The 23,221-nt window shown below is 42.3% G+C and overlaps 1 protein-coding gene across 4 annotated transcripts in view; it reads left to right on the forward strand.

Moving 5' to 3' along the window:
- Window positions 1–23,221, forward strand: part of LOC139378950 (dedicator of cytokinesis 11) — a 111,453-nt gene that overhangs the window by 71,698 nt on the left and 16,534 nt on the right. For all 4 annotated transcript variants that reach the window (XM_071121583.1, XM_071121584.1, XM_071121585.1 and 1 more), the window contains 7 exons: window positions 1,690–1,805; window positions 1,992–2,129; window positions 2,393–2,575; window positions 3,155–3,268; window positions 7,284–7,499; window positions 18,884–18,941; window positions 20,079–20,185. In XM_071121583.1, coding sequence (XP_070977684.1) covers window positions 1,690–1,805; window positions 1,992–2,129; window positions 2,393–2,575; window positions 3,155–3,268; window positions 7,284–7,499; window positions 18,884–18,941; window positions 20,079–20,185 — 932 coding nt within the window. The remainder of the gene's footprint in view (window positions 1–1,689; window positions 1,806–1,991; window positions 2,130–2,392; window positions 2,576–3,154; window positions 3,269–7,283; window positions 7,500–18,883; window positions 18,942–20,078; window positions 20,186–23,221) is intronic.

Below are 23,221 nucleotides of genomic sequence, written 5' to 3' on the forward strand. Positions count from 1 at the left end.
CAAAATAGAAGGCATCATGAGGCAGGAAAATTATGTGGACATATTAAAGCAAAATCTCAGTCAGGAAGTTAAAGCTTGGTCGCAAATGGGTCTTCCAAATGGACAATGATCCCAAGCAAACTTCCAAAGTTGTGGCGAAATGGCTTAAGGACAACAAAGTCAAGGTATTGGAGTGACCATCACAAAGCCCTGACCTCAATCCTATAGAACATTTGTGGGCAGAACTGAAAAATATTGTGTGAGCAAGGAGGCCTATACAAACCTGACTCAGTTACACCAGCTCTGTCAGTAGGAATGGGCCAAAATTCACCCAATGTATTGTGGGAAGCTTGTGGAAGGCTACCAGAAACGTTTGACCAAATTAAAACAATTTAAAGGCAATGCTACCAAATACTAATTGAGTGTATGTAAACTTCTGACCCACTGGGAATGTGATGAAATAAATAAAAGCTGAAATAAATCATTCTCTCTACTATTATTCTGACATTTCACATTCTTAAAATAAAGTGGTGATCCTAACTGACCTAAGACAGGTAATTTTTACTCGGATTAAACATCAGGAATTGTGAAATGCTGAGTTTAAATCTATTTGGCTACGGTGTATGTAAACTTCTGACTTCAACTGTATACTGTACTTACTGCTTAAACCATAATCTGGGCTTGCAAAGTAGCCATTAAATATGGTGATTCTCCTTTAAACTTGCCATTCACCAGCTTTTCAAGCTTAAAAATGTCAAAATAAGTTCGGTACTTACCAAAGAATGGAGTTTCACTCAGCAACTATCGTCATTCCTGCCGTTCCAGCCGTTATGTACTTCCATAAAAGGTCTAAAATAAAAAGTTACATGCAGCTGAAAAAATGCCCGTCTGGAAAGATTTTTTTTATTTTTATTAAAATTTAAAAATTGCAGGTGTGCATGAGCCTCTCTTCTTCTCGCTCTAGCAATATTAGTAATGTAATTAAAATACACTAAATAAAGCCTATCTAGAAATATACAATAACTGTAAAAACACCCTATATTGTCAACTGAATCTATTATATATTATTGCATTTTGTGTAACGCGGGTGAAACAACAGATTGATATGACATTCATACAGTGTTGTAGGTGATCAAATCAATGACCTTTCCTGCTGCTGGATCAGCCGACCTGTGCGTGGCAGTAATTAATGATTTTATTGGAGGTGCAGAAGAGGTGGAGTTGGCGCATGCACACTTGCAAGAAAAATTACTTTGATTCTTTCCAGACAAGGCATTTTTCCGGTTGCATGTGACTTTTTATTTAAACCTTTTTTGGAACTTACATACCGAGTGGAAACAGCAGTAATGACGATAATTGCTCAGCAGAATTCATTGCTAAGTATGGCAAGTTGAATGGCTGCTTCCTGGGCTTAAAGGGGAATGGCCATATTCAACGTCTCCTGTAAACCCAGATTGTGGTTCACTCGCTGCTATAGCTTGACTATGAGCCCTCCAAAACATATGCTATAGGTTTACATAATATCATTCAGTTACATAATGATATTCACTGTCTTCTCTAACACTCTTATTTAGGTGCTACTCTGATATACAGTTCACTGTCCCAATTTTGATACTGAGCCATCCCAATATTCCACTATGGTATATGGCCTGGAGATGTCCTCTGACTCTCTCTCTCTCTCTCTCTCTCCTTCCTGGTGTGTGGTCCCAGGGGCTGGTCCCTCGGAGGCAGAGGTCCACCACCAGGCTCTGTTGGAGGGTAATATCTCTACTGAGGCCTGCCTCAGTGTACTGGACGTCCTCTCACACTTCACTCAGTGCTTCAAGGTCAGTACTAGACCTCTTTACTGACCACATGACCTGACCAAAAACAATTACAAGCCTTAGTTATGGACTAGTTCAAATTCAAATGATGTTAGCATCAGATCATGTGAATGATTGGTTGGTTGGTATTTGAAAACTATATAGATTTTTTTGCATGGATCCATTGATTGACTGATTGATTGTCTTCAGAACCAGCTGCTGGACAGCGACGGCCACAATCCCCTGATGAAGAAGGTTTTTGACATCTATCTGAACTTTCTGAAAGTCGGCCAATCAGAGGCTGCCCTCAAACACGTCTTCGCCTCCCTCAGGGCTTTCATGAACAAGGTAGGAACAAAAAGACTCATAACTTTAAAGGCGGGAGATAACATAAGTAATCAGGTGATTTATAGATGGAAAACAGGCCCAGGTGCTCAAATTGCAGTCTCAATGATTATGGATTAGATATGGATTTTTGCTATGGCTTATTAAATGCTTGTTTTAATGTACTTCATTACTACATACAATGTATACTCTATATAAATACTGAATATTGATATTATTACCATAATACGGCTTGCCTCGTAATGTTGGTATTTTGTTGTTATCAGTTCCCAACGGCGTTGTTCAAGGGCCGCGTGACTCTGTGTGCGGCTCTGTGCTACGAGGTTCTGAAGTGCTGTGTGTCTAAGATGGGTCTGCTGCGGGCCGAGGCCTCCGCTCTGCTCTACCTGCTGATGAGGAACAACTATGAGTACACCAAGAGGAAGACCTTCCTACGCACTCACCTACAGGTCAGATACAACATCCCCCTGAACGGCAAGGAACTGTCATTGATTGTTTAGTCAACTGCACAATGCAATGCTGATTCTGTTACTGTATCATCAGCAGTCCATCACTGTTATGATTATGTAATCAAAACACTTGAACTAAGCACTATCCCCAAGGTCATTAGTCCTCGCTGTGCAGTTTCAGCTATTAATCACGCACAAACTCCCCTCACACAAATATATTTAATGTTCACACAAACATAAACAGTTACTATGAACAGTTAGTAGGAAAGGCTATAGAACACCTGGAAACTGAAGTCAATGCAGATTTGACATCACAGTACTTAGATTGCTTTGATAATCTGACCAAAGAATGAATTAAATACAGACCGCCTGCTTAGTTTCCTAACCTCCTCTAACAATCGGTTAAGTGTCAGAGACCTGCTCCATGCTTTCACAAAGTGCCACGAGACTCATATCTACCACATCATCCATGGTGAAGTTAGTCACTGATTCCACTTTCCATCCCATAACGCATCCATTTGATGGAGGTGTTGTGTTCACATCTGTTCCCCTCTCCACCCTTCCTATTTCCTGGTCCAGATCATCATCGCGGTGAGCCAGCTGATCTCAGACGTGGCGCTGACCGGCAGCTCCCGCTTCCAGGAGTCCCTCTCCATCATCAACAACTTTGCCAACAGCGACAAAGCAATGAAGGTAACAGTTAGGAAAAGCTTGGAATGTTTATTTGTTGTAGGTGGTTATGACCTGAGTTAGCTCCCAGGGTTACGTAATTGCTAGGCTTTATCTCGTAAGGCCGAAATGGTCTTGAGTCTCCATCATCAACAACAGCGACAACAGTCACAAAACCTTTAAGGTAACCTTACAATAGAATATTATAATATGTAAGCAGAGGTCTGCTTTAGGCCCTTTCAAACTACCAGACCTGTGTGCAAATATAGTTTGTTTTCCTTCGGACTGTGTTGATTCGGACTGTGGTGAGTCGGACTGTGGTGATTCGGACTGTGGTGAGTCGGACTGTGGTGATTCGGACTGTGGGGGTTTCATCCCCTTGGGTCTGTTTTTCACCCAGTAGATACTGTACCTCTTCCATCTTCATTCAACAACTAGTTCTCCAACAGTGACAAAGCAGCTGTGGGATGAAGCTAACCTAGTGTAGAGTACAGACAGTCCTGCTGTAGGCAGTGTCAGAACCACAGGAACAGTGTGGGACTCCCATAATAAGGTTCAAAGGTGTGTCAATGAGACAGATATACTGCACTGTCTGTGGTTCTTTCATGAGTCATACTGTAGTTTGTTTATCTTCTTGGGTTGTTCCTCTGTCAGATATTAACTTTACTGTTGACTTGGAAAGAGAGATTACAACATAAGATGTGCACATGATCAAAGTCTTGCTGCAGTCAGTAATATGTTGAAATGCATGTGTCTGAGTTGTAAAAGACTCGTGTTAGCCCCCAGAGCTAGCCTAATGCATAGGCTTTAGCTCATTGGGCTAATGCAGTCTTGAGTCGAGCAGATGACCATGATTGGATGCCTTGTGATTTTGCCTGTGAACACACTTTAGACTCACTGGATGAGAGCATCTGCTAAATGACTCCGATGCAAATGCACTATGAAGAATGGGAACTGTGTTCTGGATTGTACCCTTTTTTCAATTTTCGCCTAAAATGACATACCCAAACCTAACTGCCTGTAGCTTAGGCCCTGAAGCAAGGATATGCATATTCTTGATACCATTTGAATATAAACACTTTGAAGTTTGTGAAAATGTGAAATTAATGTTGGAGATAATAACATATTCGATCTGGTAAAAATTCACGCAAAAAAAAAACACAGCATCCTGGAGTCGCCTGTTCACTGTTGACATTGTTTTTTTGCGGGTACTATTTAATGAAGCTGCCAGTTGAGGACTTGTGAGGGGTCCTCAGCTGGGATGCTGGCCTTCTAGGCATAGTTGCAAAGAAAAAGCCATATCTCAGACTGGCCAATACAAATAAAAGATTAAGATGGGCAAAATAACACAGACACTGGACAGAGGAACTCTGTCTAGAAGGCCAGCATCCTGGAGTCGCCTATTCGCTGTTGACGTTGAGACTGGTGTTCTGCGGGTACTATTTAATGAAGCTGCCAGTTGAGGACTTGTGAGGCGTCCGTTTCTCAAACTAGACACTCTAATGTACTTGTCTTCTTGCTCAGTTGTGCACCGGGGCCTCCCACTCCTCTTTCTATTCTGGTTAGAGCCAGTTTGCGCAGTTCTGGGAAGGGAGTAGTACACAGCTTTGTACTAGATCTTCAGTTTCTTGGCAATTTCTCCCATGGAATAGATTTAATTTCTCAGAACAAGAATAGCCTGACGAGTTTCAGAAGAAAGTGCTTTGTTTCTGACCATTTTGAGCCTGTAATCGAACCCACAAATGATGATGCTCCAGATTCTCAACTAGTCTAAAGAAGGCCAGTTGTATTGCTTCTGTAATCAGGACAACAGTTTTCAGCTGTGCTAACATAATTGCAAGGGTTTTCTAATGATCAATAGCCTTTTAAAATGATAAACTTGGATTAGCTAACACAACGTGCCATTGGAACACAGAAGTGATGGTTGCTGATAATGGGCCTCTGTACCCCTATGTAGATATTCTATTAAAATCAGCAGTTTCCAGCTACAATACTAATTTACAACATTAACAATGTGTACACTGTATTTCTGATCAATTTGATATTATTTTAATGGACAAAATAATTTTATTTTCTTTCAAAAACAAGGAAATTTCTAAGTGACCCCAAACTTTTGAACGGTAGTGTATATAAATAGTTTTTTTTATTTTTAAATATATGTTCCTTTATTATTTCCTGCAAACCCTACCAACCCTCCTCTAATTGGAGTAAACTATTTAACAACAACACTTAGGTTTCTAGTTCCAGCTTATACATACTATATACATTTTACGGACACAATCTTTTTTACAATAGTTGTATTTTGTTTTTAGTCCTGGCCTTCCTCTCTTTCTGATGTCCATCCAGTTTGATTTCTATTTGCCATATATTTTTAACTGTGCTTTGATGCGTCACAAAAGTACTGAACCTTTCTATTCTCATAGTTTCTACAGATTGTAAATTAAAGAAACATTTTTGCTAAAATAATTATTATATTATTGATCGATTGCCTATGACTTTTCAAATGTAATTACATTTTTTTAACTAGGCAAGTCAGTGAAGAACAAATTCTTGTTTTCAATGACTGCCTAGGAACTGTGGGTTAACTGCCTTGTTCAGGGGCAGAACGACAGAATTTTACCTTGTCAGCTCAGGGATTCGATCTTGCAACCTTCCGGTTACTAGTCCAATGCTCTAAATCACCCAGTATTTCTGTCTTTAGCGTTAGCTCCAGGTAAATGTTGCAATTCTTCAGCCATTCCTGGACCTGTGACCAAAAACGAGCTACATATGGACAGTATCAACATAAATTATCTAATGACTCTGCCTCCTCGCAGAAAAATCTGCAGAGCTGGATAGGTTGTATCCATATATATGTATATATATATATAACATTCTATTGGTTGTAAGAATTTTGTATAATAATTTAAATAGAAAAATTCTAAGTTTTAAATCCAGCGTTGTTTTGCGTGTCAATTCATAATCCATATGCGATCTATATGGCACAGCTGTACATTGTTTGGTCCTTAAATGAATCTGGTATATATTTTTATTTATCACAATTTTCTTTAACCAATGTTGGTCTTTAATGCAGGGCCGACAGACAACTTCCTAACTTTTTCCCCCTTCCACTTGCCTCTTCCATTTTTGCAGTAATGCTGCAATTAGTTGGTTGTCATTTTGGGTAGAGCAGACATTTCCATATATTTTTGTTAGCTGCATGTGTGACATAACTCTGGCCAATTTCTATTTTGCCCTGTTTATCAAAAGTGTTGGAAAAACTTGTCAATAATCGACTGCCTGGCTTTCTTGATGCCTATAGTATTCTCTTTGGTATGCAATCTGGTTTCCACTCAGGTTATGGATGTGTCACTGCAACCTTAAAGGTCCTAAATGACGTCACCATTGCCCTTGATTCTAAGCAATGTTGTGCTGCTATTTTTATTGACTTGACCAAAGCTTTTGATACGGTAGACCATTCCATTCTAGTGGGCCGGATAAGAAGTATTGGTGTCTCTGAGGGGTCTTTGGCCTGGTTTGCTAACTACCTCGCAAAGAGTGCATTGTATAAAGTCAGAAAATCTGTTGTCTCAGCCACTGCCTGTCACCAAGTGAGTGACAGGTAGTCACATCATACAAGTACTTGGGAGTATGGCTAGACGGTGCACTGTCCTCTCAGCACATAAAGCTGCAGGCTAAAGTTAAATCTAGACTTGGTTTCCTTATAATCGCTCCTCTTTCACCCCAGCTGCCAAACTAACCCTGATTCAGATGACCATCCTAACCATCCTAACAACATGTATTTCGTTTTTGCCTGTAATAAGCACAAGTTTTAAATCAGCAAGGGATTCCTACATACCTATAAAATCTGACTAGTTTTGACACAGCCAGATCAACAGTCGGGACTATAGCATACATAATGTATTCTTGCAACTACCTCCCCCTAACAAGCAATGTTTTAAATGTGTTCTACCCTCTTGTGGCTTTGAGTCAGTGAATTATCACAGAGTGACATTTTAAAATTTCACTTACTTCACTCTGTTTGTGTGTGTGTGTCCAGTCGACAGCGTTCCCTGGGGAGGTGAAGGGACTGACCAAGCGTATCCGGACGGTGCTGATGGCCACGGCCCAGATGAGGGAGCATGAGAAGGACCCGGAGATGCTGCTGGACTTGCAGTACAGCCTGGCACGCTCCTACGCCTCCACCCCCGAGCTACGACGCACCTGGCTGGACAGCATGGCCCGGGCACACATCAAGAATGGAGATCTCTCAGAGGTACAGTCAGTGATGTATAGAAATATGTATGAATATCTGTATGTGAATATGTCAATGGGTACTGTACCACACGCTCTCAAACACCTTTGACCTTTTACCCAAATAATGTTGTACAATATATAAACATGTATGTATGTGCACTGAGTGTATAAAGCATTAAGAACACCTGCTCTTTCAACATTTCAACGACTGACCAGGTGAATCCAGGTGAAAGCTATGATCCCTTATTGATGACACCTGTTACATCCACTTCAATCATTGTAGATAAAGGGGAGGAGACAAGTTAAAGAAGGATTTTTAAGCCTTGAGACAATTGTGTCAAGAACTGCAATGCTGCTGGGTTTTTCACGCTGTCGTGGAAATTCAGTACTGAGAGCGACTTGGTCATTTCTTTAAATAATCATCTTTATTTAATATATGAATTATTGCAATAACGAAACCGTCAAAGCTACATTCTGAAGTGTGTTGCCGAGTGCTTAACTGATAATGAAAAAACAGATGTTATATATAGGACCTAAAAATGCTTAGTCGGACTGGTTCCAACTCCCATAAGCCACCTTGGTTATGTACACAGGATGGTGTTTTACCCCCAACCCGGCTTAGTTTCCCAGATTCCAGGAAGATGAGACAATGAGGCATTGTTCTAAACTCTTCCAAGCTTCTCTATCACGGGTCACAAACACCATATCTTGTCTATGAAATGCCAACTTTAGGTTTTTATCACCAAGCCATTGTCAGCTCAAGCTATCCCTAGCAAAACCCATTTCCTTGACCATACGCCTAGACTAACTGCAGGAAGCGGGAGTGGCTTTCTATTCCGGAGGAGTGGAAAGATGGCGCCGGAGCAGAAGGCAGATGTTTTACGTGCCTCCAACCGATTATGTTGTTTTGTTCATTTATCTGCGTTGTTTGTAACTTGTTTTTTTACTAATTTTGTACATAATGTTGCCGCTACCATCTCTTATGACCGAAAATAACTTCTAGACATCAGGACTGCCATTACTCACCATGGACTAGCATAATCCTTTTTCTTCTTTCACGACTCTGACGAGCCTGAGGCGGAGGATATACGGCTCCCTCAAGAACAGGCCCCGACCCCCGTGATCTGTAAGAAGAGGAGGCGGAGAAAGAGAGGCCGGAGAGAGGGCTGCTTTCTGAGATTTCGAAGACGATCGAATAAACCCCCACTTCCCTCAATTCTGCTAGCAAACGTGTAATCTTTGGACAATAAAATCAACGAGTTACAGGGGAAGATTAAACTATCAACGGGACATTAAAAACTGTAACATCTTATGCTTCACTGAGTTGTGGCAGAACAACAACAACAATATCAACATACAGCTGACTGGTTATATGATGTACCGACAGGTTAGAACAGCGGCGTCTGGTAAGACAAGGGGCGGCGGACTATGTATTTTTGTAAATAACAGCTGGTGCACTATATCTAAGGAAGTCTTGAGCTATTGCTTGCCTAAGGTTGAGTATATCATGATAAGCTGTAGATCACACTACCTACCGAGAGATTTCTCATCTGTATAATTCGTAGCTGTTTATATACCACCTTAGTCAGAGGTTGGCACTAAGATAGCATTGAAAGAGCTGCATTCCACCATAAGCAAACAAGAAAATGCTCACCCAGAGGCGGCGCTCCTAGTAGCCGGGGACTTTAATGCATGGAAACTTAAAACTTACAATCAAATGTCGGGACTCTAACCCAGAAACTTAAAAGAAATCCCGCTATGCTCGCCAACAAACCATCAAACAGGCAAAGCGTCAATACAGGACTCAGATCGAGTCGTACTACACCGGTTCTGACGCTTGTCTGATGTGGCAGGGCTTGCAAACCATTACAGACTACAAAGGGAAGCACAGCCGAGAGCTGCCCAGTGACACGAGAATACCAGATGAGCTAAACTACTTCTATGCTCGCTTTGAGGCAAATAACACTGAAACATGCATGAGAGCACCAGCGGTATCAGAAGACTGTGTGATCACGCTCTCCGAGGCCGATGTGAGTAAGACCTTTAGACAGGTCAACATTCACAAGGACGCAGGGCCAGTTGGATTACCAGGATGTGCACTGCTAGCATGCGCTGATCAACTTGCAAGTGTCTTCACTGACATTTTCAACCTCTCCCTTTCCAAGTCTGTAATACCAACATGTTTTAAGCAGACCACCACAGTGCCTGTGCCCAAGAACACTAAGGTAACCTGCCTAAATGACTACTTACCCATAGCACTCACGTCTGTAGCCATGAAGTGCTTTGAATGGCTGGTCATGGCTCACATCAACACCATCATCCCAGAAACCCTAGACCCACTGTAGTTCTGTCCTTGAGCTGTTCTTGTCAAATTATGTTCTGTATTATGTCATTCAGTATTATGTTTCATGTTTTATGTGGACCCCAGGAAGAGTAGCTGCTGCTTTTGCAACAGCCAATGGGAATCCTAATAAAATACCAAATACCACATTTTCATACCGCCCCAACAGATCCACAGATCCACTGCCCTTTCTCACCTGGACAAAAGGAACACCTATGTGAGAATGCTATTCATTGACTACAGCTCAGTGTTCAACACCATAGTGCCCTCAAAGCTCATCAATAAGCTAAGGACCCTGGGACTAAACACCTCCCTCTGCAACTGGGTCCTGGACTTCCTGACGGGCCGCCACCAGGTGGTAAGGGTAGGTAACAAGACGTCCACCACGCTGATCCTCAACACATGGGCCCCTCAGGGGCGCGTGCTCAGCCCCGTCCTGTACTCCCTGTTCACTCATGACTGCACGGCCAGGCACGACTCCAACACCATCATTACATTTGCCGATGACACAACAGTGGTAGTAGGCCTGATCACCAACAACAACGAGACAGCCTATAGGGAGGAGGTCAGAGACCTGGCCGTGTGGTGCCCGGGCAACAACTTCTTCCTCAAATGAGATGATTGTGGACTACAAGAAAAAGAGGACCGAGCACGCCCCCATTCTCAGCAACAAGGCTGCAGTGGAGCAGGTTGAGAGCTTCAAGTTCCTTGGTGTCCACATCACCAACAAACTAGCATGGTCCAAGCACACCAAGACAGTCATGAAGCGGGCATGACAAAACCTATTCCGTCTCAGGAGAATGAAAAGATTTGGCATGGGTCCTCAGATCCTCAAAAGGTTCTACAGCTGCACCATCGAGAGCATCCTGACTGGTTGCATCACTGCCTGGTATGGCAACTGCTCGGCCTCCGAGGCACTACAGAGGGTTTTGCGAACGGCCCAGTACATCACTGGGGCCAAGCTTCCTGCTATCCAGGACCTTGATGCCAGGCGGTCAGAGGAACGCCCTAAAAATTGTCAAAGACTCCAGCCACCCTAGTCATAGACTGTTCTCTCTGCTACCGCACGGCAAGCAGGAGCGCCAAGTCTAGGTCCAAGAGGCTTCTTAACAGCTTCTACCCCCAAGCCACAAGACTCCTGAACATCTAGTCAAATGGCTATCCAGACTACTTGCATTGCCCCCTCCCCTCTCCACACCACTGCCACTCTCTGTTGTCATCTATGCATAGTCAACTTTAATAACTCTACGTACATGTACATACTACCTCAATGTGCTAAAGTTTCTAAGCAGTCCCACTAAGAGCAAACCAGATGGGATGGCGTATCGCTGCAGAATGCTGTGGTAACTTTCAAAAATGTTAAACTTTTCCAGATTTTTTTATTTTTATTTCACCTTTATTTAACCAGGTAGGCTAGTTGAGAACAAGTTCTCATTTACAACTGCAACCTGGCCAAGATAAAGCATAGCAGTGTGAACAGACAACAACAGAGTTACACATGGAGTAAACAAGTCAATAACACAGTAGAAAAAAATAGTCTATATACATTGTGTGCAAAAGGCATGAGGAGGTAGGCGAATAATTACAATTTTGCAGATTAACACTAGAGTGATAAATGATCAGATGGTCATGTGCAGGTAGAGATACTGGTGTGCAAACGAGCAGAAAAGTAAATAAATAAAAACAGTATGGGGATGAGGTAGGTAAATTGGGTGGGCTATTTACCGATGGACTATGTACAGCTGCAGCGATCGGTTAGCTGCTCAGATAGCAGATGTTTAAAGTTGGTGAGGGGGATAAAAGTCTCGAACTTCAGCGATTTTTGCAACTCGTTCCAGTCACAGGCAGCAGAGAACTGGAAGGAAAGGCGGCCAAATTAGGTGTTGGCTTTAGGGATGATCCGTGAGATACACCTGCTGGAGCGCGTGCTACGGGTGGGTGTTGCCATCGTGACCAGTGAACTGAGATAAGGCGGAACTTTACCTAGCATGGACTTGTAGATGACCTGGAGCCAGTGGGTCTGGCGACAAATATGTAGCGAGGGCCAGCCGACTAGAGCATACAGGTCGCAGTGGTGGGTGGTATAAGGTGCTTTAGTAACAAAACGGATGGCACTGTGATAAACTGCATCCAGTTTGCTGAGTAGAGTATTGGAAGCTATTTTGTAGATGACATCGCCAAAGTCGAGGATCGGTAGGATAGTCAGTTTTACTAGGGTAAGTTTGGCGGCGTGAGTGAAGGAGGCTTTGTTGCGGAATAGAAAGCCGACTCCAGATTTGATTTTAGATTGGAGATTGACTGACCTTCATGTCTTAAAGTAATGATGGACTGTTGATTCTCTTTGCTTATTTGAGCTGTTCTTGCCATATTATGGACTTGGTCTTTTAGCAAATAGTGCTGTCTTCTGTATACCACCACTACCTTGTCACAACACAGCTGATTGGCTGAAACGCATTAAGAAGGAAAGAAATTCCATGGCACACCTGTTAATTGAAATGCATTACAGGTGACTACCTCATGAAGCTGTTTGAGAGAATGTCAAGAGTGTGCAAAGCTGTGATCAAGGCAAAGGGTGGCTACTTTGAATAATCTGAAATATAAAATATATTTTTATTTGTTTAAAACGTTTTTGGTTACTACATGATTCCATATGTGTTATTACATAGTTTTGATGTCTTCACTATTATTCTATAATGTAGAAATAGTACAAATAAAGAACCCCTGGAATGAGTAGCTGTGTCCAAACTTTTGACTGGTACTGTATATACAGTTGAATTCTAAAGTTTACATACACTTAGGTTGGAGTCATTAAAACGAGTTTTTCAACCACAATTTCTTGTTAACATACTATAGTTTTGGCAAGTCGGTTAGGACATCTACTTTGTGTATGACAAGTCATTTTTCCAACAACTGTTTACAGAGATTATTTCACTTATAATTCACAGTATCACAATTCCAGTGGGTCAGAAGTTTACATGCACTAAGTTGACTGTGCCTTTAAACAGCTTGGAAAAAAGGGGATGCTTGCAAACCGAAGAACACCATCCCAACCGTGAAGCACGGGGGTGGCAGCATCATGTTGTGGGGGTGCTTTGCTGCAGGAGGGACTAGTGCACTTCACAAAATAGATGGCATCATGAGGCAGGAAAACTATGTGGATATATTGAAGCAACATCTGAAGATATCAGTCAGGAAGTTAAAGCTTGGTCGCAAATGGGTCTTCCAAATGAAAATGACCCCAAGCATACTTCCAAAGTTGTGGCAAAATTGCTTGAGGACAACAAAGTCAAGGTATTGGAGTGGCCATCACAAAGCCCTGACCTCAATCCTATAGAAAATGTGTGGGCAGAACTGAAAAAGCATGTGCGAGCAAGGAGGTCTACAAATCTGACTCAGTTACACCAGCTCTGTCAGGAGGAATGGGCCAAAATTCACCCAATTTATTGTGGAAGGCTACCAGAAACGTTTGACCCAAGTTAAACAATTTAAAAGCAATGCTACCAAATAGTAATTGAGAGTATGTAAACTTCTGACCCACTGGGAACTTGATGAAATAAATAAAAGCTGAAATAAATCATTCTCTCTACTATTATTCTGACATTTCACATTCTTAAAATAAAGTGGTGACACTAAGACAAGTAATTTTTACTAGGATTAAACGTCGGGAATTGTGAAAAACTGAGTTTAAATGTATTTGGCTAAGGTGTATGTAAACTTCCGATTTCAACTGTATATATATATTTTTTTTTACCAATCTAACTACATAACAACATAATGGTAATAATGTATTTGAATGGTAAATCTCTATTGATAAACTGGGTAAATCAAGATGTAGACTAGGTCTAGTCACAATACAGGTTAAATGCATATTCAATAGGAGTGTATGCATGCATTGTGTTATAGAACAAATATATAATAATAATGCTGTATTGTCATATACACTGAATATATGACAAACAATCTATTTCCCTTCCATTTGAGACTTATTTTATTGTGCTAATCAACAACATTTGCATAGAAGTAGCTTATTTATATAAAGTGTATGCTGTCTCTTTAACAAGTAAGGAGGTCATACACGAGGCAAGAGGGGGCTGCCCGGAGTCAGTTCGCTGAGTCAGTAGAGCTTGCCAGCTTGTCGTCCAAAAACCCAGAAATGAGTTACCTCTGGTTTGTTCAGCCCTTCCTATGGGGAAAATTAATGGGGAAAGAATAGGGTTTTGGGATAAATGCCGAAAATAAGGTCTTAGGTTAACACAGGCTTAGGAGATCTTATACATTTTGTTCTATGAGATCATATCATTCAGTTAACATGACCTTTATGAATTATGGCGCCTTCATGTACTTTATGTGCCTTTTTTGTATTACATAATTGCTTAAAAGTTTATAAAAATTGACTTTAGCTGATGTAGATTATCTCGTAGACCAAAGCGTATAAGATCTCCTAAGCCTGTGTTTACCACAGACTTTATTTTCAGCGTTTATCCAAAAACCCTATAAAAACTCCATTCTTTTTCCCCGTAGGCTTTGTCCAACAACCCATGGAGGAGTTAGTGCCTACAAAAAGATTACTATTGGTAATCTTTGGTAGAGACCTGATAGAGAGACCGGTTTTAAGTGGCAATCAGCTTTGACATTGTTTTGCGAACACTAATTAACAGTTTCAACATTTCTACATGTATCGTCGCATTATTCAAGTGCGTTAACTTCTGCAGCATGAGTTGGGCGCTAACATGATGCAGCCTAGACACCCAGTACAGGTTAGGTGGAGCAGTCACTGTGCTTTTGCACTAGAAGAGTGACATCAGCTGTGATGATAGGCAGAGTTGAGACACATTTGACAGAAGTACCGAAAGTAACAGAAATTCTAGTACTAAACCGTTTTTCATTTTCTAGTATCTAAAAAGTACAGAAGTTATACCGTGCAACACTAAACACGATACAGATATCTGACTCTGGGTCAGTACAAAGTCCACACTGTGTCCTGCAGGGCATTGGGGCATGAGCCAACTCTTTTTTTTAGGACAGTGCTTAGGGGATGAGGTAGCTGAGTGGTTAAGGCGACAGATTGCTAATCCATTGTTCTCTGCATGCGTGGGTTTGAATCCCATTCTTGTTGGACAACATTTTATATTGTGGGTTCAATTCCCGCAGGGGTCACATACACATACTAATAATGGATGCACTTACTGTACTCTGTCACTTTGCATAAAGGCTTTTGCTAAACATATATTTGTACATTGTAACTGTGATGTATGCTGAGGTGGTTTGTATAATGCCTTTTATTTGCAGCCCTGGGGAACTATTGACATTAGGTTTATCCATCAGGGAGCCTGTGCTCTCTCACTCTCTCTCTCTCCCTGTCTGTCTGTTTGTGGCTTCTTCATACACTGAGTACTTAAGCAGTTAGTGTAAACCAAGACTCATACTGCTGTGGCTGTGTGCCAGAGTCTGGCTGTCAATATTGGTTTAGAATTTAGTTTCAAATAAACATAGCTAAGATGGTGACCTCGCATGACTATTCCCTATATAGTGCACTACTTTTGGCCAGGGCCATAGTCAAGAGTAGTGCACTAGGTACTGTATATAGAGAATAGGGTGCCTGTTGATCACAACCGATATGACTAAAGGATTCAACATGCTCAGGAAATAACACTTTATTGTAACATGTGCAGTATATCACAAAAGTGAGTACACCCCTCACATTTTTGTAAATATTTGAGTATATATTTTCATGTGACAACACTGAAGAAATGACACTTTGCTACAATGTAAAGTAGTGAGTGTACAGCTTGTATAACAGTGTAAAATTGCTGTCCCCTCAAAATTACTCAACACACAGCCATTAATGTCTAAACCGCTGGCAGCAAAAGTGAGTACACCCCTAAGTGAAAATGTCCAAATGGGGCCCAATTAGCCATTTCCCCTCCCCGGTGTCATGTGACTCGTTAGTGTTACAAGGTCTCAGGTGTGAATGGGGAGCGGGTGTGTTAAATTTGGTGTCATCGCTCTCACACTCCCTCATACTGACTGGTCACTGGAAGTTCAACATGGCACCTCATGGCAAAGAACTCACTGAAGATCTGAAAAAAAAGAATTGTTGCTCTACATAAAGATGGCCTGGGCTATAAGAAGATTGCCAAGACCCTGAAACTGAGCTGCAGCACGGTGGCCAAGACCATACAGCAGTTTAACTGGACAGGTTCCACTCAGAACAAGCCTCGCCATGGTCAACCAAAGAATTTGAGTGCACGTGCTCAGCGTCATATCCAGAGGTTGTCTTTGGGGAAATAGACGTATGAGTGCTGCCAGCATTGCTGCAGAGGTTGAAGGGGTGGGGGGTCAGCCTGTCAGTGCTCAGACCGTACACTGCATCAAATTGGTCTGCATGGCTGTCGTCCCAGAAGGTAGCCTCTTCCAAAGATGATGCACAAGAAAGCCCGCAAACAGTTTGCTGAAGACAAGCAGACTAAGAACATGGATTACTGGAACCATGTCCTGTGGTCTGATGAGACCAAGATAAACTTATTTGGTTCAGATGGTGTCAAGCGTGTGTGGCGGCAACCAGGTGAGGAGTACAAAGACAACTGTGTCTTGCCTACAGTCAAGCATGGTGGTGGGAGTGTCATGGTCTGGGGCTGCATGAGTGCTGCCGGCACTGGGGAGCTACAGTTCATTGAGGGAACCATGAATGCCAACAATACTTAAGCAGAGCATGATCCCCTCCCTTCGGAGACTGGGCCGCAGGGCAGTATTCCAACATGATAACGACCCCAAACACACCTCCAAGACGACCACTGCCTTGCTAAAGAAGCTGAGGGTATAGGTGATGGACTGGCCAAGCATGTCTCCAGACTTAAACCCTATTGAACATCTGTGGGGCATCCTCAAACGGAAGGTGGAGGAGTGCAAGGTCTCTAACATCCACCAGCTCTGTGATGTATTCATGGAGGAGTGGAAGAGTGGCAACCTGTGAAGCTCTGGTGAACTCCATGCCCAAGAGGGTTAAGGCAGTGCTGGAAAATGATGGCGGCCACACAAAATATTGACACTTTGGGTCCAATTTGGACATTTTCACTTAGGGGTGTACTCACTTTTGTTGCCAGCGGTTTAGACATTCATGGCTGTGTGTTGAGTTATTTTGAGCGGACAGCAAATTTACACTGTTATACAAGCTGTAGACTCACTACTTTACATTGTAGCAAAGTGTCATTTCTTCAGTGTTGTCACATGAAAAGATATACTCAAATATTTACAAAAATGTAAGGGTTGTACTCACTTTTGTGATATACTGTATAATTGTATCAGTGGAAAATAATGAGGAAATACAGTATGCTTGAGTTAACGCCAATGACTTACATCATGTGGCAGTTGGAACTGAATATCCCCGCACTCTACATGAACTTTGTCTTTTTATGTTTGTGTGCCGTGCAGAAGGAATCTGATATGTACAGTATGTAAATGTTTGTAACAAAGCATTCCAACCACAGACTTTTAGGGCTGGGAATTGCCAAGGACCTCACCATACAATATTATCATGATACATAGGTGCCGATGCGATATGTATTGTGATTCTTGCAATTGTATTGAGATTCCGATTGCGATTTGATGTTCCACGCATATTGCTCACCATATGTCTGCTACAGAGAGACAAGAGAGAGTCATGAAAAAATGAGTTTTGATCAGTCATGGAAATAAAAGTGCTGAAAACCTGTTGGCTCACTATTAAAAAGATGGAGAACAAGCTATAGGATGAAAAATACCTGCGTTTTGGCAAAGGTATTTAAAAAAAATAATTTAAAAAATATTTTAAAAAATGCACAGAGGGGGTGTTGGAGTATCCAGGAATTCTGCCAAGTGTTTGTCAGAGTCTAGGAAAGTAATGGTTTTCTGGAACTTGGTCTATAAACCTCTGGGTTTAGAACCGCTGTAGCCAGACAGTGAACTTGGTCTATAAACCTCTGGGTTTAGAACCGCTGTATCCAGACAGTGAACTTGGTCTATAAACCTCTGGGTTTAGAACTGCTGTAGCCAGACAGTGAACTTGGTCTAAAAACCTCTGGGTTTAGAACCGCTGTAGCCAGACAGTGAATTTGGTCTATAAACCTCTGGGTTTAGAACCGCTGTAGCCAGACAGTGAATTTGGTCTATAAACCTCTGGGTTTAGAACCGTTGTAGCCAGACAGTGAATTTGGTCTATAAACCTCTGGGTTTAGAACCGCTGTAGCCAGACAGTGAACTTGGTCTAAAAACCTCTGAGTTTAGAACCGCTGTAGCCAGACAGTGAACTTGGTCTATAAACCTCTGGGTTTAGAACCACTGTAGCCAGACAGTGAACTTGGTCTAAAAACCTCTGGGTTTAGAACCACTGTAGCCAGACAGTGAACTTGGTCTAAAAACCTCTGGGTTTAGAACCGCTGTAGCCAGACAGTGAACTTGGTCTAAAAACCTCTGGATTTAGAACCACTGTAGCCAGACAGTGAACTTGGTCTAAAAGTGTAACGTTCGTCGTTGGGAGAAAGAGAGGAGGACCAAGGTGCAGCGTGGTAAGTGTTCATCTTGTTTTAATAAGAAATACTGAACACTGAACAAAAACAATAAACAACAAATGAACAGTCCCGTAAGGTGAAAGACAAAAACCACTAAACAGGAAATAAACACCCACGAAACTAAGGTGGAAAAAGGCTACCTAAGTATGATTATCAATCAGTGACAACTAACGACACCTGCCTCTGATTGAGAACCATACTAGGCCAAACTCAAAACACAACATGGAAAAATGAACATAGACAACCCACCCAACTCACGCCCTGACCATACTAAAACAAAGACATAACAAAAGAACTAAGGTCAGAACGTGACAAAAAGCCTCTGTTGTCAGGCAGGTTCATGGTTAAGGCCAAGTCTTCCTCCTTCCCGATGACTCAACACATTATGAAACAGGTTGTGTGTGTTTGCATTCTCTTGTGTTCACATGTGGGTGTGGGTAAAGTTGCACTCTAGGGTTTTGCCTGTGTTAGTTGAGTGCTTACCAACCCTAACCACTGTTTGGTATGTCTCCACAGGCTGCTATGTGTTACATCCATGTTGCTGCACTGGTGGCAGAATACCTCAACAGGAAAAGTAAGACTGTCTTTCCCCACCTCCCATTTACGCAAGTCGTTTCGCTCCACTTGTGTAACACTTTACAGTGTTGTTACATTATTGTCACTTCACATTGCCTTTTTACATTATTATTAGAGGTATTACTTTTGTTAAAACTTTTAAATACATAAAATAAATACATTTACACCAGCATGTTGGCATTCTGTCCACAATGGACTAAAGCGTGGCACCTGTTTTAGCCTATTATAAGATCTTCATTTTGTCCAGCCAGGATACTTTGTACTTAACAACCCTGTCCCCAATGTTCCCTCGTACCTGGAACTCGTGGCGTTTCTCGTAGACAGGGATAATGAGCTTGGCGATGTGTGTAATCAGCTCGTATCTCTCTGCTTTCCACAGCCCCTCTACACACAGCTCTAGACGCTCCACTAAGACCTCCTGTAGGGCAGACCAGGAAAGAGTCAGTGAGGGCCCAGCCAACATCAATAGGCATCAGTTTCCGCACTGAGCATATTTCAGGTCCCGCTGGTGCGCGAACTTGAAAGTTGTGAATATTCTGTGCAACTTCTCGTCACCCGCATGTTCAATGTAGGCCGACATTCCATGAGACTTAAAATGAAGAAATAAAAAGATGCAGGGCTTGACAACCTGTTTGTCCACTTGTCCTTCAGACAAGGTGACTGAAAATGTTGTTGTTTGATGCAAGAAACCACTTTACAAAATACAATTTATTTTTATTGCCATACCATTATTACAGAGAATCTGACAAATGTGCTACACTCTGCCTATTGACTACTTAGCTCATTCAAGCCTGTCTCAAAATACAACACTGCCCCTTTATGACATAAAAAAGCTCTTTACTTGACTCACTTTTCAAAGATGGCTAAAAATGTACACATTTTGTGTTCTTGTAGGAAGCGACCACTCCATTGCTGACTAGAAATTAGCTATATCTGGGCTAATAACTCACGTCACTTGGAGCAGCAACACAGTCTGAGAATGCCTCTCCTAAATAATGTGCTGGGCCTCGTCTCATGTTGGCTGAAGTGCTGTCTACTCCCATCCTACACCCACTATTGGGTAAAATAATTAGGTAAAATATAGGGACTGGAGGTCTGTCTTTTGTTGCTATTGTTATTGTTGTTTTTCTTTCAGAGATGTTCCCCAGTGGCCTGGCAGCCTTCAAGAGGATCACTCTGAACATCGAAGAGGAGGCCGCCATGAAGGAAGATACAGGAATGCAGGATGTCTACTACACAGAGGTGTGTGTGTGTGCACATTTGTGATGATATAATGACAATCTTATCTTCATACTGTTATAACCACATAGTTAACGGTAGAGTCCGCAAAATGACATTGCGCGAGCAGCTCCACAGATAATGCGCAAGATGCAAGACTTTGCTCTCACAGTCACACACAGTATCTGTGCATGCACACGGTTTCGTTTCACGCTCTAACAACATGGTAGCCATGGTATCAGAACAGAGGAGAAGATTAGTCTCTGGCTCCAATGCTCTTAGATGTTGAGGACAGTAACCCACTATGCTGTTTACTTTGTGCATCGACGTCATATCGCTGACTCTACCTTTAATTGACTGTACATAGAAGGCTCTGGTGGTTGATATAGCATGTTGATTCATCTCTGGTTCATTGTTGATAGTTCTTTTATATTATAACAGCTGTTGATTTTGACTTGGCCTGACTGTATCTCCTGATCTGGTCCCAGATCTGTTTGTGCTATCTTGCCAATTCTTATGACTGTGTGTGAGCTCATGTTTTATTATTCTCTTTCAATATTAGAACTGCCGTATTTAGCCTATTTTGTTTACCTTGACTTCAGAAAGTATTCACATCCCTAGACTTGTTCCACATTTTGTTGTGTTACAGCCTAAATTTAAAATAGATTAAATTGAGATGTTGTATCACTGGCCTACACACAATACCCCATAATGTCAGAGTGGAATTATATTTTTTAGAAATGTTTACAAATTAATAAGATATGAAAAGGTGAAATGTTTTCCGTCAGTAAGTATTCAACCCCTTTGTTATGGCAAGCCTAAATACATTCAGGAGTAAAAATGTAACAAGTCACATAAGTTGCATGGACTCACTCTGTGCAATAATAGTGTTTAACATGATTTTTTTAATGACTACCTCATCTCTATACCCCACACATCCAATTAGCTGTAAGGTCCCTAAGTCAGGCAGCAATTTTCAAACACAGATTCAACCCCAAAAAACAGGAAGGTGTTATGCCTCGCAAAGAAGGGCACCTATTGGTAGATGGGTAACAAAAAAAGCAGACATTGAAAATCCCTTTGAGCATGGTGAAGTTATTAATTACACTTTGGATGGTGTATCAATACACCCAGTCACTGCAAAGATATAGGCATCCTTCCTAACTCACTTGCTGGAGAGGAAGGAAACTGCTCAGGGATTTCACTATGAGGCCAATGGTGACTTTAAAACAGTTACAGAGTTTAATGGCTGTGATAGGAGAAAACTGAGGATGGATCAACAACATTGTAGTTACTCCACAATACTAACCTAATTGACAGAGTGAAAAGAAGGAAGCCTGTACAGAATAAAAAATATTCCAAAACATGCATCCTGTTTGCAACAAGACACTAGAGGAAAACAGCAAAATACACTGCTCAAAAAAATAAAAGGGAACACTTAAACAACACAATGTAACTCCAAGTCAATCACACTTCTGTGAAATCAAACTGTCCACTTAGGAATCAACACTGATTGACAATAAATTTCACATGCTGTTGTGCAAATGGAATAGACAACAGGTGGAAATTATAGGCAATTAGCAAGACACCCTCAATAAAGGAGTGGTTATGCAGGTGGTGACCACAGACCACTTCTCAGTTCCTATGCTTCCTGGCTGATGTTTTGGTCACTTTTGAATGCTGGCGGTGCTTTCACTCTAGTGGTAGCATGAGACGGAGCCTACAACCCACACAAGTGACTCAGGTAGTGCAGCTCATCCAGGATGGCACATCAATGCGAGCTGTGGCAAGAAGGTTTGCTGTGTCTGTTAGCGTAGTGTCCAGAGCATGGAGGCGCTACCAGGAGACAGGCCAGTACATTAGGAGACGTGGAGGAGGCCGTAGGAGGGCAACAACCCAGCAGCAGGACCGCTACCTCCGCCTTTGTGCAAGGAGGAGCAGGAGGAGCACTGCCAGAGCCCTGCAAAATTACCTCCAGCAAGCCACAAATGTGCATGTGTCTGCTCAAACGGTCAGAAACAGACTGGGTGGTATGAGGGCCCGACGTCCACAGGTGGGGGTTGTGCTTACAGCCCAACACCGTGCAGGACGTTTGGCATTTGCCAGAGAACACCAAAGATTGACAAATTCGCCACTGGCGCCCTGTGCTCTTCACAGATGAAAGCAGGTTCACACTGAGCACATGTGACAGACGTGACAGTCTGGAGACGCCGTGGAGAACGTTCTGCTGCCTGCAACATCCTCCAGCATGACCGGTTTGGCGGTGGGTCAGTCATGGTGTGGGGTGGCATTTCTTTGGGGGGCCGCACAGCCCTCCATGTGCTCGCCAGAGGTAGCCTGACTGCCATTAGGTACCGAGATGAGATCCTCAGACCCCTTGTGAGACCATATGCTGGTGCGGTTGGCCCTGGGTTCCTCCAAATGCTAGACAATGCTAGACCTCATGTGGCAGGAGTGTGTCAGCAGTTCCTGCAAGAGGAAGGCATTGATGCTATGGACTGGCCCGCCCGTTCCCCAGACCTGAATCCAATTGAGCACATCTGGGACATCATGTCTCGCTCCATCCACCAATGCCACGCTGCACCACAGACTGTCCAGGAGTTGGCGGATGCTTTAGTCCAGGTCTGGGAGGAGATCCCTCAGGAGACCATCTGCCACCTTATCAGGAGCATGCCCAGGCGTTGTAGGGAGGTCATACAGGCATGTGGAGGCCACACACACTACTGAGCCTCATTTTGACTTGTTTTAAGGACATTACATCAAAGTTGGATCAGCCTGTAGTGTGCTTTTCCACTTTAATTTTGAGTGTGACTCCAAATCCAGACCTCCATGGGTTGATAAATTTGATTTCCATTGATAATTTTTGTGTGATTTTGTTGTCAGCACATTCAACTATGTAAACAAAAAAGTATTTAATAAGAATATTTCATTCAGATCTAGGATGTGTTATTTTTGTGTTCCCTTTATTTTTTTGAGCAGTGCATGTCCTGAATACAAAGCGTTATGTTTGGAGCAAATCCAACACAACACATCACTGAGTACCACTCTTCATATTTTCAA

This window comes from Oncorhynchus clarkii, chromosome 21 (genome assembly GCF_045791955.1).
Source record: "Oncorhynchus clarkii lewisi isolate Uvic-CL-2024 chromosome 21, UVic_Ocla_1.0, whole genome shotgun sequence".
Classification (NCBI taxonomy): domain Eukaryota; kingdom Metazoa; phylum Chordata; class Actinopteri; order Salmoniformes; family Salmonidae; genus Oncorhynchus; species Oncorhynchus clarkii.